This window comes from Rhopalosiphum maidis, chromosome 4, assembly GCF_003676215.2.
Source record: "Rhopalosiphum maidis isolate BTI-1 chromosome 4, ASM367621v3, whole genome shotgun sequence".
NCBI classification, from domain to species: Eukaryota; Metazoa; Arthropoda; class Insecta; order Hemiptera; family Aphididae; genus Rhopalosiphum; species Rhopalosiphum maidis.
In genome coordinates this window covers 3539010-3554310 of record NC_040880.1, presented here as the reverse complement: position 1 = coordinate 3554310, position 15301 = coordinate 3539010, and the positions used below count along the sequence as shown (strand labels likewise).

At 26.1% G+C, this 15301-nt stretch overlaps 1 protein-coding gene across 1 annotated transcript in view; it reads left to right on the top strand.

Annotated features, from left to right (window-relative positions):
- The window catches only part of LOC113549234 (disintegrin and metalloproteinase domain-containing protein 10), an 83569-nt gene that overhangs the window by 58345 nt on the left and 9923 nt on the right, over positions 1-15301 (top strand). Inside the window, exons 4-5 of the mRNA XM_026950443.1 lie at positions 1376-2008; positions 13687-13818. Of these exons, the coding sequence (XP_026806244.1) occupies positions 1376-2008; positions 13687-13818 (765 nt within the window). The remainder of the gene's footprint in view (positions 1-1375; positions 2009-13686; positions 13819-15301) is intronic.

The window sequence follows — 15301 nt, the reverse complement described above, 5'->3', positions numbered from 1 at the left end:
TACTAAGAAATTTAAAATTTGCCCTTCTTCAAAGTACAAAATAGATTCAATTTTCTATAAGAAATCACTTCTAAAGTTGAAAATTGAAGTATTTTGTTAGTTATTTATCACACACACAACATATTATTGATAGAATCAATACATTCATTGCTCAGCTCAGAATCTAAAATATAATAAAGTTACCTTTTATTATATATTATATTATATTTTATACCTTTTCATATATATCTATGATTTATATAGTTTTATCTAAATCTAATCTAATTATTATGATGCAATTATATTATAACTTAAATAACTACTTTTTTTTTTAAATTATAACTTTTATTATTTTAAAAAAACTTTTACAAATAAAAACTATATAAAGAACATATTAATTTAATGTATTACTTAAATTTAGTGAACTAATAATATTATGGGCTATTAATTCTTTAAAAAATGTTAAGTGATTTTTTGTGCAATCAGGAAGTTATTTTATCTATGTATATTAAAATAATCAACAGAAATTTTTGAAATACCTACATCATATTATTGATATAATATTTTAAATAAAAAAATACTCGATTTTTAAATACTAAGGTATATTGGCAAATATTTAATTTAATTCATACATTAAGAAAATTAACGTAATAATTTAAAATAACGTAATTTCATATCAAAAAACTTATTTAAATACATATCTAAATAATTATCTTTATGTGTAACTGTCACACCAAAAACATAAAATATAACTGCTATAGTTTATATAAATAACTGTGGCTTTAACATAGGTGCCGTTACACACATAACACGTTATCTGTATCTTAATTTAAATCTTTTAAATTAGGTTAAATGTATAATCAATGGCAGCTTATAATTATAGCATTTATTGTAGTTTAAACGCTTGTTAGCGGTATACGCACAGGACGTTTTTCACACACGACATGCCATTAAGGAGTTGTGTTTATTAACACTTATCCACGTGTTAGAAATAACTTAGTCTATGTACGACGCACGCGTTACACACACTCGCCATAACCCAATACCGTATCTGATATTTTTTTTTTTTTTTTTTGTTAGACCGTAATTACAAATTGATGTTAAACATGTTGGATTTTAACAAAAAAACAACACACTATTTTCGTTGTATTATGTCGTACCCAAACGTTGAAAACACTATTATTTATACGACGTGAACGTACTTGCGTTTTAACTAAATAAAAAACAGCAAACTTCAATTTTTTTTCTTCAATAATCGACAACGAATTTTCCCCTTCTACTCCTCACAAAAATAAAAATCCGAAACAACGTTACCAGATTGGGGTGGTGTATGAGCGTCGTATATTAAATGTATATTATAATGTTTATATAACAATTCGGTGATTGGATTTTGCAGACGAGGAGACGGTGACCGTGCGTGGCATCGTGACATCCGACGGACTTTTCGACGGTACCATCAGCACGGCCGCCGAGGAATTCTTCGTGGAACCATCGTCGCGGTATGGCGACGGGTCGCCGCTGCCATACCACAGCGTCGTGTACCGGTTGTCGGATGTGGACGGCCCAAAGGCGGCCGGCGGTGGTTGCCGGTCCGAGGCGCTGCGCGGACGACGGTCGGCCAATAACGGACACGCCGACGCGGAGAGGCTGGTGAACCAGACGTACGACACGGAGGGTGTGATACTGGTGCGATCGCCAAACGGCACCATCGTAAACCGGAGCAGGCAGTCAGCCACCAGCAAGACGTCCGTGCCAAAGCCCAACTGGTACGACCCGAACGACCAGCGCAAGATGACCGGGGTCGGTGACGAGGCCAGCAGCAACCTAGTGGTAGACGACAGCGGCAGTTACGATCCGTTCGAGAGCCGCAAGAAGGGGCTGGGCGGGTTTGTCGACAACCGGAAGACCACGTGCATGCTGTACCTGCAAGCCGACCACCTGTTCTACGAGAAGTACGGCAGGGAAGAGACGTGCATCGAAGTTATGACTAGGCACGTGCAGAGGGTGAATGCCATTTATAGAAACACTGGTGAGTAACGTTGAATTTATAAAATAAAATGTGTGTTTTGCACTAGGATATAATATTCTGCAGGATGGCATTTCTAAATTCGGAGAAATGACCTATAGCGTGAACAAAAAAATTATTACGTAATTCCAGCTTTATCGGTCAAACGTTATAGCGATCATATATTAGTGCTTTCTAGATGTTATAAAAAAAATAAAAATTAGTGCTTTGTCAGCCTATAATCACGCCAAAAATACACCGAAAAATCTAAATTTAAATCATTTCAATCTTTTCAATCAATAAATCTTCAATTAATAATAAACACTCGATAGAAGTCGTATGTTATATCATGAACCGAGTTCGAATCTTTAAAGTAGTGTCACTGGATGTTCCCTTCTCTCATGTTTTACTACAGTTCATCACATTCTTTTATTATATATATGAATACGCTAATTTTTCTATCTTGATAAATGAAAAGTAGTGGACAATATTTTAGACTTTTAGTGTATACATGAGCGCAGATTTTCTAAAAATAACACAGGTTTTTAAGTACAAAAGAAAATTTAAGTATTTAAATAACTGTAAGTTAATTATTTAATATGGTTTATCTTTATACATTAATATTTTTCGAAAAATTCTCTTATCCAGCATATGAAATTATAAATGTAGAAAATGTGATTTAAAAATCAAAAGTTGATATATGGATAAATTGACAAACAATAAAAAAAATAAAATAATGTGGTCAATGGTATTTGATCAAGTATTATAATTTAACGTAATATATAAGACGTGTTTAACTTATGACATTTATGTATTTGATAAAATAAATAATAATTCATGATTTCGTAGTACAAATTATCTGAAAATTAGTTACCTTAAATACAATATTTAAATTCATATTATATAATTATTAGTATATACATTAATGCATATATTTATGTCTTGGCGGGCTTAAACATAAGACCTTGTAATTATAACTTGATATATCGATGTAACCCACTAGTGTTGTTGGTTATGTGCTTTATTAAAATTTTATGTAAATAATACAAAATTCTAAAAAAATATCATCAACCAAATATGTAAGTTTCATCATAAGCGACGAATTTTTATGCATATGAAATATAAATTATACCTATATTATATTATTATGAATATAATTTGAGAATTCCGAACGTTGCGAGTTTCCAATGAAGGGATCTATCACCAAAATTAATAATGAAACGTACCTACCAAGTTTCTTGAAATTCCACAGAAGGTTTACATATATCATCTGAATAAATACATAATATTGTTAACGAAATTACATTTTCATAAACGAATATTGCCTCGTCGTTTACAGTTTATTTTATCCAAACAATCGTGACGCATATATTTATAGTTAGTCGACAAAATGTAAACTCGAGTATTTAATTCGTTCGTTCATCTTCGTCGTTGTTGTTGTCGTTTGTTTATAGGTACTTGTATATTTATGTAATTTATTTGATTATTCGTTGCAAATAAATCCGTTAAAACTACTTGTATTTTTCTCTTTTCTTTGATATTTACGTTTAAATGTGCCCGGGATTGTGACGCACACGTAGGTGTACAATAACCAAAAAATAGTTTGGTTTAGCCCGCTAGTTGTTCATTCTTGTAAACAAATACGTATACTAATAAGGTCTTTTGAAGTTTTCCTAGTGTATGCACATAAATTTGTTTTTATAACGACTATATAATAATGTTATGAAGCGATTACTGATATCGATTTATAAGTACATAAATATAAGGATTTTATGTGCATTACTACCTTTACATCAACTTGTAAATTAAAATATAAAATTAAAGTATATAAAATATGTATGTAACATTTTGTATTAACATTTTAACAAATCCTTTTTTCTGAAATGCTCAAAAGTAAATAAATAACGTTAATTATATTTATAGTATATATTTTAAATTATAATTATAATTTCATGTTAAATAATTTATGTTAACGTTTTTTAAGAACATAATTAATTTATGATTTAAATTTTCAAATTAATGAAAATATATTTAATTTAAATTGGCTAAATGGTAATGCGTATTACGAGACTTAATTAATAATAATTAAAATATCCATTGCTATCCATCTTAAAATAATCTTGTTGATTTTTTAATATGATGGAGTAATGAATTCTTACGTATTTAGTATGCAAAAATTATATTTGTATACGCTTTGATTAAACATGCTGATAACAAATCGTTGACTTTAAAACTTTTAATACATATATGACCCGTTTCATTACACAAGTAGATATCTACTTCTAAATATCTCAAATGAGCCAGATAACCTAACATTAAAATATGGCTTATTATGAAAACCAGGGGCACCAAATTTTGATTTATAAATATTTGGAAAATTGTACATTTTTAATTGTTATAATACAATATCACTTTGATTATTTTAAATTTAAATTATTATTTTTATTATTTTATATAGATACAAACTAATTGTATTAAAGACTTTTTATTCGTAGACCATAGTTCTAAACCAAAAATATATTGAGTTATATCAATCACTGCAAACCGTATTTCTAAGGTCATTAAACTGGGATGTTTAGTGAATCATATAAGACTGGATAAACTGTATCATATTATGTTATGTATTATATTTATTTATTGTCCCTTACAAGTAACAATTATTTTATTGATACATCATGCAATAGCAATACCTAGGGTATGTAGGTATTTATATAATATAGTATGGTAAGTAGGTATCTATTGTTATTATTTTTCAAATAAAAAAAAAATACTATAATAAGTAATAACACATTACGAAGAATTAAAATATGTATTTTATATAATGCTTTTTAGAAATTATAATAAAATATGTATTTATGTCTTACATAGTCATTTTTATTTTAATATTTGAATTTACATTAATAAAAACTTCTACTTAAATTCATAATCATCAGATTATTGTTATTTATCTATATGAAAAGATATATTATAATAATATTAAATTTAACATAACTTAGTATATATTACACGTAATATTTATTTACTATTTACAAGGTAAGATCCTATATAATTTTATATTTTATGCACCTACCTTTTATTATATTCATACAGATTGTAATTCATAAATGTATTCATCTTAAGTTTGTTTAATAGAGCTAGTGTATCTTTTTGAAAAATAAACAAAAATAGCTAGTTTTGTAAAGTTGTAATTAATAATATTCCTTTTTGTAGAAAGTAACTTAAGTCCAACCAATTCGAAAGAGAATATTACTGAGAATGATTTCTTATACTTAAACTCAAAAGCTTATTATGCAGTTCTGGACTTAACTCACAAAGGAAATAATAGGTATTAAATCTGTTTGGTATGTAAATAAATAATATATATATATATACACACCATCATTTACGTTACATATCAACATCTTAACCCTTGACCTTTCTGAATTTTCGCGATTTTAGAAGCTTAACCCAAACAGATTATGTCAAACTTGTCTAAGAATTTGGAGCATAAACAAGATATGGAGAGACTTTATACTTTGCCTCATTGATTTTTATTTATAAAGAAGCTATCTTTGTAAAACCTCTTTTGACCCTGGCCCGATTTCACTTTTAGGGCATATCCATCTTAAAAATGTTTTTATTTTATAATATTTTCTTATTTTTTTTACAAACTCGAGAACTTTCTTCTTAAATTAATATTTCTAAATTATAATATATTCCTTTAAACTATAACCTATATATTACAATAATATTACATTTTTTAAATCTTTAACTTTATAAAATTTTTATAAAAATATATTTTAATGCTTATAGAAGGAAAAATCAAATACATTAAAAAAATGTTTTGATAAAATTTGTTTACTTACTCATTTGAGGATTCTAATAACATTTTACTATGACTAAAAATTAATTAAAAGAGAACGTTCATTAATTTATGAAAACGTGTACCTACCTCATATTATATTATCATCGCACATGTGTGAATTTTTTTAAACCTAAATAAACCTTATGAAATAAATTCAATTTCTAGTCGTACGTGTTAGTATGCATCTTACAGCTAAAGCATTAGTGGCAATTGAATAAGATTGGTTGGTATAATAATAAAAATAATATTGTTCAAGAAAACGAGAGCATAATCAAATAGACGTGTGGCAAGAGAAAGACCAACTAATCATTGTTAGGAATGAGAAGGTGGAAGAGGAAAAGTGTAGCGATGGGAACTGGTGGCAGGGAACGTCGCCACCGGCCTCAAAATAGCAATCCAAACTTTCTATATAATCTCGTTTATACAGAGCAGCCCTTCCAAGGAGTCACGTTTTGGGTGCTTGATCATTCCGATCCTGTGCAATATACATCGAGGGGTGGCTGCCTGCGAAACGAGAGTTGCCGCTGCTGGCAATGCTGATGTGTACGAGTATACGTAAGAATATACGTTTTAGTATGGTGTGAGTGTATAAAGACGATGCTTAAGCAGTAAGACGGTACCAAGGAGTAGGTTATTATAGGTGGAGGTGTTTTGGGGAAATTTTCACCTACATATATAGTGTATGTGTATGTGTATGTGTGTGTATGCGTGTGTATATATGATTGTGTGGGTGCTCTTTGATTAATGTCGTTTTCACGCCAAGCCACCGTCGCCGTTCGCGTGACCTAAACCTTGCTGCATTTTCCGGCGACTTCCGTTCGATAACGATGGAGACGCGCGTTGAGATTGTGTTATTTCATTAATACCACCCGCACCACTTCCATTATCGCCTGCGATGAAACAAACTTTTTAAACGTACACCACCGATCGGTCTTGCGTGCCAATATACCTATACGTTTACCTAAAAGTAATGTACAGGTATATATGTGTACACACTGTATATTATGTTTCTTACAACGAAGACCTACGAACGTAAATTATTCTAAATTATGTATGACACCTTTTCAAATAACTTTAGTATTAAAATAAAATAATATTGAATCAATCGACCACAAAAATTATTGATTTTAAACGTAATGAAATGTATATTTGTTATTACCATAATTTTTAAATTGTAAATATTTTTTAATTGTATACGTAATTACAATTAAAATGTATATAAATTAATCGATTCTAAGGATCTTACAATATAAATAAAACTTATTTTTATCGCAATGTATGTTGAAGCCAAAAACATTTTTTACAAAGTACATTTTGCATAACTTTTAAGCAAGATAGTTTAGTTTTGAATACGTAATTTATCAATATCAAATCATTAAAATTAAAAATGAACCGTTTGTACCATATAATCATTACCCACAGCAGTTTCATCCTAACAAACTTTAGTGAAAATGCATTAGGTAATAATTATCAATGTTAAAATACTAAATAATATCTTAATAGATATATTTATTATAAAAAATTCAACTCATTTAAAATTTACTATAATTAAATAAAATAAATTCATACACAGCTTATCTATAAAAAATATCATCGCTTAATAATTAATAAATATTTTATTTATTGTAAAAATGTATACACATTACATTTTACTAGGTATTTAGGATTTTGAAACACAACGTATTTCAAAAGTTTAAGACTTCTTATTTATTTTCCCTAATCGTAACTATGTATGCATCAATAATACACGTATGTACCCGGCAGCATCACGTTTTTTCATCATTATCATCATCATCATCATCATTTTCTTCTTCATTATAACCATCCAACCATCATGAGATATTACCGTAGCTGGTAAATACATTAATATATGTTTCGTATATGTGTGCGTGTGTTCGTATACGTGTAATATCCACTCGCTTTGATCGAGTGAGCACCGAGTGTAGATGTGGGTGAATGTTGGTGGTGCGGTACTCGGTTTCGAGAATTATTTATTTCTAAAATGAAAACGATGGAAAACACTCAGCGCGCATGTTTTTTTATAAGAAGACTCCTCTGAGAACACCGATGTATTGTTGCTGTTATTAATTGAATAAAAAAAAGCAACGGATAAAAGGTTTTTCAACGTTTTTATGTATATAAGCGTACATATATATATATTTATATAGCTGTGTAATATACGCAGGTATTATATATGTATTAGGTATGTGTATATATAATAGGACGTCTTTATAAAGATTAAGTTTCGAGTGTATCTGCAACTATTCCCATTGAATTCTATGATTAAACATTTTAAATTTTCATCTGCGTTCGCCAAATTTCTTGAAATTGACGACCGCTTTTGTAACTTGAAAATCCTTAACGATAGTGCATTATGTGTATTGTACCATTTGTATCTAAGTTTTTAATGGAACTTTATTGTTAAAAAAAAAAAAATAATTATGTAGATAATATATTAATTGTCAAAAAGTAATTCCTATTAGTTTGACAATAAATATGTATACACCGCGATATATTATAAGTTATAACTTGAGATTTTTTCTATTTTTATAACGTGCATATAAAATAATTAATATGATTGGACTATATGTGGTAGGTATCTATATCTTTTCAGACTACTTATTATTATAACTTAACATAATTAAAAAATAATATTTTTAGTTGATCGTTTTTTTTTTTTTTACAATAAGTTGTTTGATTGACATATACTTTTTAACCCAAGAAAATATATAGGTGCAAATTATTCATATATCTATACAATAATTATAATATTATATTATTGCACCTTATACTTATAGTATCTATTTTTAATGTAACCTAATAAAAAATAGTCAATTACCATCTCAATCTAGTTAGTTTATTAAATTAATATTTTAGGAGGCATACAAAACAGGAACATCCATTTTAATTTTTATATTCTTAATATAATAAGATTATGTAAGTAATCCAATAATCGTTTTATTTTACGAAATTTATTTATCTAAATACTTTAAGTTACCTTAGATTCGCAGTTATATTATTGAAAATGTTATATTTAATAATATATATTAACCAAAAATTGCATTCTACAGTAATAGTTTTTAGTCTGGATGGATACTTTGAACACTTATGCAGTCGATTACCTTGTTAAAATATTAATAAATATTAATCAAACCGTACTTATTTATCATTTGTTTTACTGTTTTAACTATTGTTTTTCGTATCACTAAAATATCACTGACGATTTCAGTGTGAACGAAGAACCATTATGACAATAATGGTTGATGTAATAATATAACTTTCTTCAAGTATATATATTTCATTCACATAAATATATTTACAATACAATATTCTGCAAACTTTATAAAACCATTAAATTCACACACTATTAAAAAAAATAATGTATTTTGAACTTTTCTTAATAATAATTATATATGTTTGCCAATCTTAATTTAACACAAGAGAATGAACCGCTTTTACTTTATCAGTTTCTCGCAGTTTGATTATTATTATTGTATAGTATTATATTTTTAAACTGTGTTTTTAACTACATAGAAATACTATTCAATAGTTTGCAATAATATTGAATATTTGAAGAATCAAATCCGCCAAATGTCAAAAGAAAAACATAAAGATCTACCTGATCTTCTACTTAATCAAATCTTTAAATTAGATTCAGTATTAGTTTAAATTTAAAATCAGTATATCCAAATAATAATTAACACTTATAACCTTCATTTGCGAATTTTTTTATTATTGATTTCGAATATTTTTTCGTTGTTTTCATTATAAAGTGTAATATTTATTATAAGAATATTAATATTTTTCACATGCTATGACACGAGATTGAAAATGAATGAGACATGTATTTTTTGTACCATTGTGAAAAAATAATTTGTTCTAAATTGATCTAAAGAATTCTTATGAGTTATAAAGTAAATATCTTAATATTTTCCAATTTTTGTGATTTTGATAAATTTTGAAAAATGTAGAATATTAACCGTTTATATAAATTTATATTTAAATATTTTTTTTTACTCAATAACATAAATGTTATCATATATAAATAGAAAAAAAACTAAAAGAATTAGGCAAACATTTTTAATAACTATAAATAGTACAATAATATATTTATGGTTATTTTTTTTTCAAGTTTTAAGTTTTGACTTTCTTATACTACTTACTAGATCCAATTTCATACCATGAACCACTCTTTAAGTTTAAAATATAAGCATTCCTAATATTCTGTATTCCAAAAGGCAATGAAAGATATAAAAGAAGTACACACATTATTTTGGAACTATAATACATTCATAGCTCCGCTGTATATCTAAAATAAAGAACTCTAGTGTATAATATACCAATGAATTTTGATGTTATAATTGTATACAATATACATTATAGTTAACTCTAGAGCCTGTAAGAGAAAACCGTGACTAAAACATTAAAATATGTGTCATTTTTTTTTTTATTCAAGGTACCGACAATTTAAATATTACGAGTATAATGAAATTTATTAGTTTTCGGCTGTTTTTTAGTTTTAAATTATGTTTACAAAATTTCTATTTCTATTACTTATTAAACTAATTTCCTCATAAAAAAATTAATACAAAACATCATATTTATATAAATAGTATCATTGTTTTTATACATACATACTATATACATCAAAATATGTGGTTGCGCATAAAATTGATCATTAAAATAATAAAATGTAAGTCCACGTATTTTTAATTCTTAAAATATGTAATCCATTTTTTAAGTTAATCAATTGGAGTTTCCTTCTTATATTTAAAATAACTTTTAATATTATTTCTTATATATTGTATGTCAACTTATAATTTGAATTTGAATTACTAAATTATATATAAGTGTAAGCTTTCTGTAAAAAAGAAAATAAATATTCTTATAATAGTGAATTAATTTGATCTTCTATAGTCTATACGACTAATCTCTAACGTGGCTTAATAATTATTATGATTACAATTTATTGTTTACAAAATACAAAATTTCTATTATATAACCTAACGTGACATGTAATTTATATATTAATAATTATTTTGTTTTTCGGGAGGACACCCCCTCCTCTAGGCGTGCACCCGTGTATTTTAATATATTATTCATTGGTTTTATAAATAGTATTATCTCAATATTGTGTAAAAAAAAAAAACTACAACAAAAAAACACTTGAATAGGTAACCTTAAAAAATCATAATGTATATATATATATTTATTTTTGAATAACTAACAAAGTCTTGGAAAACATTTTATTAGTTCTGTCTTTTGCTAATATATTTTATGCAGTTTTCTAAAATGGAAACCAAAGTTAAGTAATCATTTCGCGCCTGTATTTATAAGACCATATGAATATTTTATTTTTACCCCGCCTTTGTTTTTATAAGCAGTCAAAACCCAGACCCGAGTTATAAATATTAAGCAGGAGCTTCCACTAGATTGGAATTGTAATTTTTACGAAAATCCTGGTCGTCCGTACACTGAATTAAGATAATGAACGTCATATATTACATCGTATAATCTGTAGACGTGTTGAAACTATTTCTCGCCCCTAGGGTAAACTCCATTTTAAAGGCTTTCCATTAAGATTTCCTTTAATCCTCTTCTAATTAGTGAATGTTTTTTACACTTAATTTCATTTTTAACGAAACTATAAGACACATAAAATATATATTTTTAATAATTAGGTAAATATATTAATTTTTAATAAATTTATATTGTTATGATATAACTATTGTCAAATTTAAAAGATCATAAATTGTGTGTATGATGGGAATATGCGCATTGCGTAATAAATTACTTACCAAAAGTGACTAAAGATAATTATAACTATAACTATAAAAGTATTATTTTTGTTTTTATTTACAAAGAAATTTTAATATATAATTTCTGACCTTATTCAAATTTTAGCAATTTTTATTTAAACAGCAGAGTACTTTCAGGGTGGTCACGGATCTACTTTATATTCTTTAGTTTTTTTTGTTAATTAAACAATTTTTTAAAGATTCTTTATTTAGACTACTGTTTACCGCAAATAGATACTTTTAGAACGAGAATTTATAGATTTTTCTTCTTTTTACTATACAGAGAATTTCGTTTGACTTTTTATTATGTTTGTTCAATTGAAACGAGTACCATTCAAAATTTCCATTAAACCATTGAGTGTTTTCTGGGGCAAATTCTGAATAAATCTAACTTTTGTCTCTCTATTTTTTTTATCAATATACCAAACTATCGAAGGATAGTAAGTTGAGATATATTATTTTAATCAAGGAATTTAAAATTAATATTAGTAGATATATTGTATTATTAGTACTACTACGTAACTACCTACTGTCTATAATATGTTATAAAACTTAAAAATGATTATAAGACGTGGTAATAAATTTTAACGATGATTAAAATAATAAAATATATATATTATTATATTTATTCAATTTTATTATTGTATATTACTAAGAATTTAGATTTGGTTGTTTGGTTTTCAGCGTATAAATGTATATATTTCTCATAGTAAAAAAATATAGGATACTTCGAATTGTTTAAAATAAGGCAACAATGGTTCATAGTATATTTTCTTAAGAGTTTATAATGTAAGTTACGACTTATCAAAAAGTTAAATAAGAAATAAAATATTACATAATATTCTAACATAGTGAATAGATATGTACTGCCTTTGGTGTTGTGATTAAAACTATAATATTTTTTTCGGATAATTTATAATAACTTAGGTATAATTTAATTTTTTTTATAAGAAGATGTGTTTTAGTATTAATATTTTCCAACTTTCCAATGGGCAATATATAAAAAAAAACTTCTGTAATTCTATCACTAATAATTTTAGTATGTTTTTTTTTTTTGTAAAATCTCATAATGTAGTTAATTTTTTTATATTTTAATTTTAAAACATAAAGAATATTTTGTAATATAATACATTTTTTTTTTTATAAATATTTGATGTTAGTTTACATTGTCTAAGATCCAAGACCCAAGTACTGTAAAATACTATAATAAATAAAGGTTTCTACAATACTCTGATTACATAAGTTATTCAAAATTTTAATTAAAGCCTATACGCCCTATAGTATAAGATATGCGAAGCAAGGTTTCATTTTTATTTATATTATTTTATAATACTTTAACTATTGGTACAACGGCAATAGTTGGTATAACATCTTCTTGTTATTCTTCTTAATATAATATTATTATTGTATACTATATTAGTTCACCAGATACTATAAATGATACTCTTTATTCACAAGTAATAATAATTTTATTTCTTTTTTGGTTTCATATTTGCATGTATAATTTTTTGGTTTTTTGCTTCATTAATAAGAATAAATTTCTTATAAAAAATAAAAATACGTGGTTTTGAAATAGGTAGCACGAGCACCTGCATAATTTAGCATAACATTATGTTTTCTGGTATTATTGAATTATTAAAATGTATACGTCTAAATTATCAGGTTACAATCTGGTATTTCGTAAAATAATATGTCATCACATGTACGATGTACATAAAATATGTAAAAATAATATAACATTATGAATATATAAGATATGGAATATTAATTATAAAAATAATTTCCAAATTACAAAATTAACATGGTGCACTATTTACTATTTAACCATTATTATAACTTTTTATAGTCTTATAGTTATGTGGAATAATAATATTGAAATTTCTGTTTTCTTATAAGTCGTATATTTTAATTTAGCAATAATATAGTTTAAATTGATCAATAAGTTATTTTATTGTTACAAAAATATCTCATTATATGAAAAAATATAAAAATCTATAACTATAGAGAATGAGGAAAATGTATAAGAACAATGTTATTAATTTTATTTGTTTCTTTTTCAGACTTTAATCAAGACGGCAAACCAGACAATATAAGCTTCATGATTAAGAGGGTGAAAGTGCATTCTAACCCAGACCCTACCTACAAGTTCCTGGGGAATTACGGAGTAGAAAAGTTTTTAGAAATATTTTCGGGTAAGTCGAAATCAACTAAATATAGACGCACGCAAAGTTCATATTCAGTGAATTATAACCATATTCGGTAAAGAAAACATTCTGCCAGGATATAAAATGATTTTACTACTCAATTGGTATTTTTACGCTCTAAAAGGTCAACACAAAAGACCCTTTAACACCACCGGTGCCATTTTTTATGCATTTATTTTTACGTCTAAACTGATGGGCTTTTGTTTTTTGTTTTATCTTTTTTTCTCATTTAAAATTCCATTTATAACAGCTGCTTCAAAGAGTACCACAAACGTTACTTAATGACTTTAGTAGAGTAAAAAAGTTCCATCTCCATCACTAATATTGTCAGAGTAGAATAATAACGAAATAAAAAGAAACAAATCTTGGTGGTAAGTTGCTGTTAATTCTCAACTAGAACGAATATATTAATATATAGAATATAGATATTAACGACTAGTAAGTTGGCGTGGGTTTTATTGATTTGAAACATAAAAATACAAACGTTAAAAAGGTAAAATCGTTTAGGAAACGATCACATATTTATATGTAAATGGTAATAATTCGAGACTCCAAGGTAAACGTGTTTTACAAAAATATACTATATAATTCTAAGATTATTAAATAAATTAAATATTGTTAATAGTAAAACAATAATGTATACTTATATTAATTGTTAAAATTGCTTTTCAAACATAAAAAACAAATTGTTTCGTTAAATATTAAAGTTGCGTTAAAAATCAATAAAATGTAGGTATACATTTAAATCTAATTAATGTATTCAAAAATGAACTATCTTTAGACATATTATTAAACCTTAATAATGTACGTAGCCATGTAGATAACTAATATTTTAGATGAATTCAAGAATGTTAAATTCAAATTTTGTTCATTAATTATATTATTGTATATATTTGTATCTTACGAGTAATGAATATATATAATCTAAGGTAATGTGCATATGTGTGTATTATGAAGATAATTTATAATGTAAATTTACATAACAAAAATAGTTAAGTCTTCAAAGTAAAATAAAGATCAATTAAAAAAAAAGACATATCAAATAGTTTGTATACCTACTTAGTTAAATGATAAAACTGTTTCGAGTAAGTGTTTAGTTAAGTGTAAAAGGCAATTTAAAGTTGGTAAAACTGTACCTAATAAAATGAAATGTATATATTTTATGAACACCTATATACGTACAGCATATCTAATAATTATAAAAACCTTGAAAATAAAAAATATGTTTGTATTCTTTAGGTAAACTGTTTACATTTTACATAAATTTATATTACATAATGTATTATTATTTATTAGCTTTATAAATTACCTGTCTCCATACGGGTGAATATGTCCTTTTGTTTAATAAAATTAAAACTGAGCAGATGGCGCCATACGTATACTTTTTCATTGCGCCGTTCTCTGAGGGGGGGGGTAAGTTGGGTTGATCATATATCGTTACCTAATACTGTTTTTTGAAAAATTATCTATA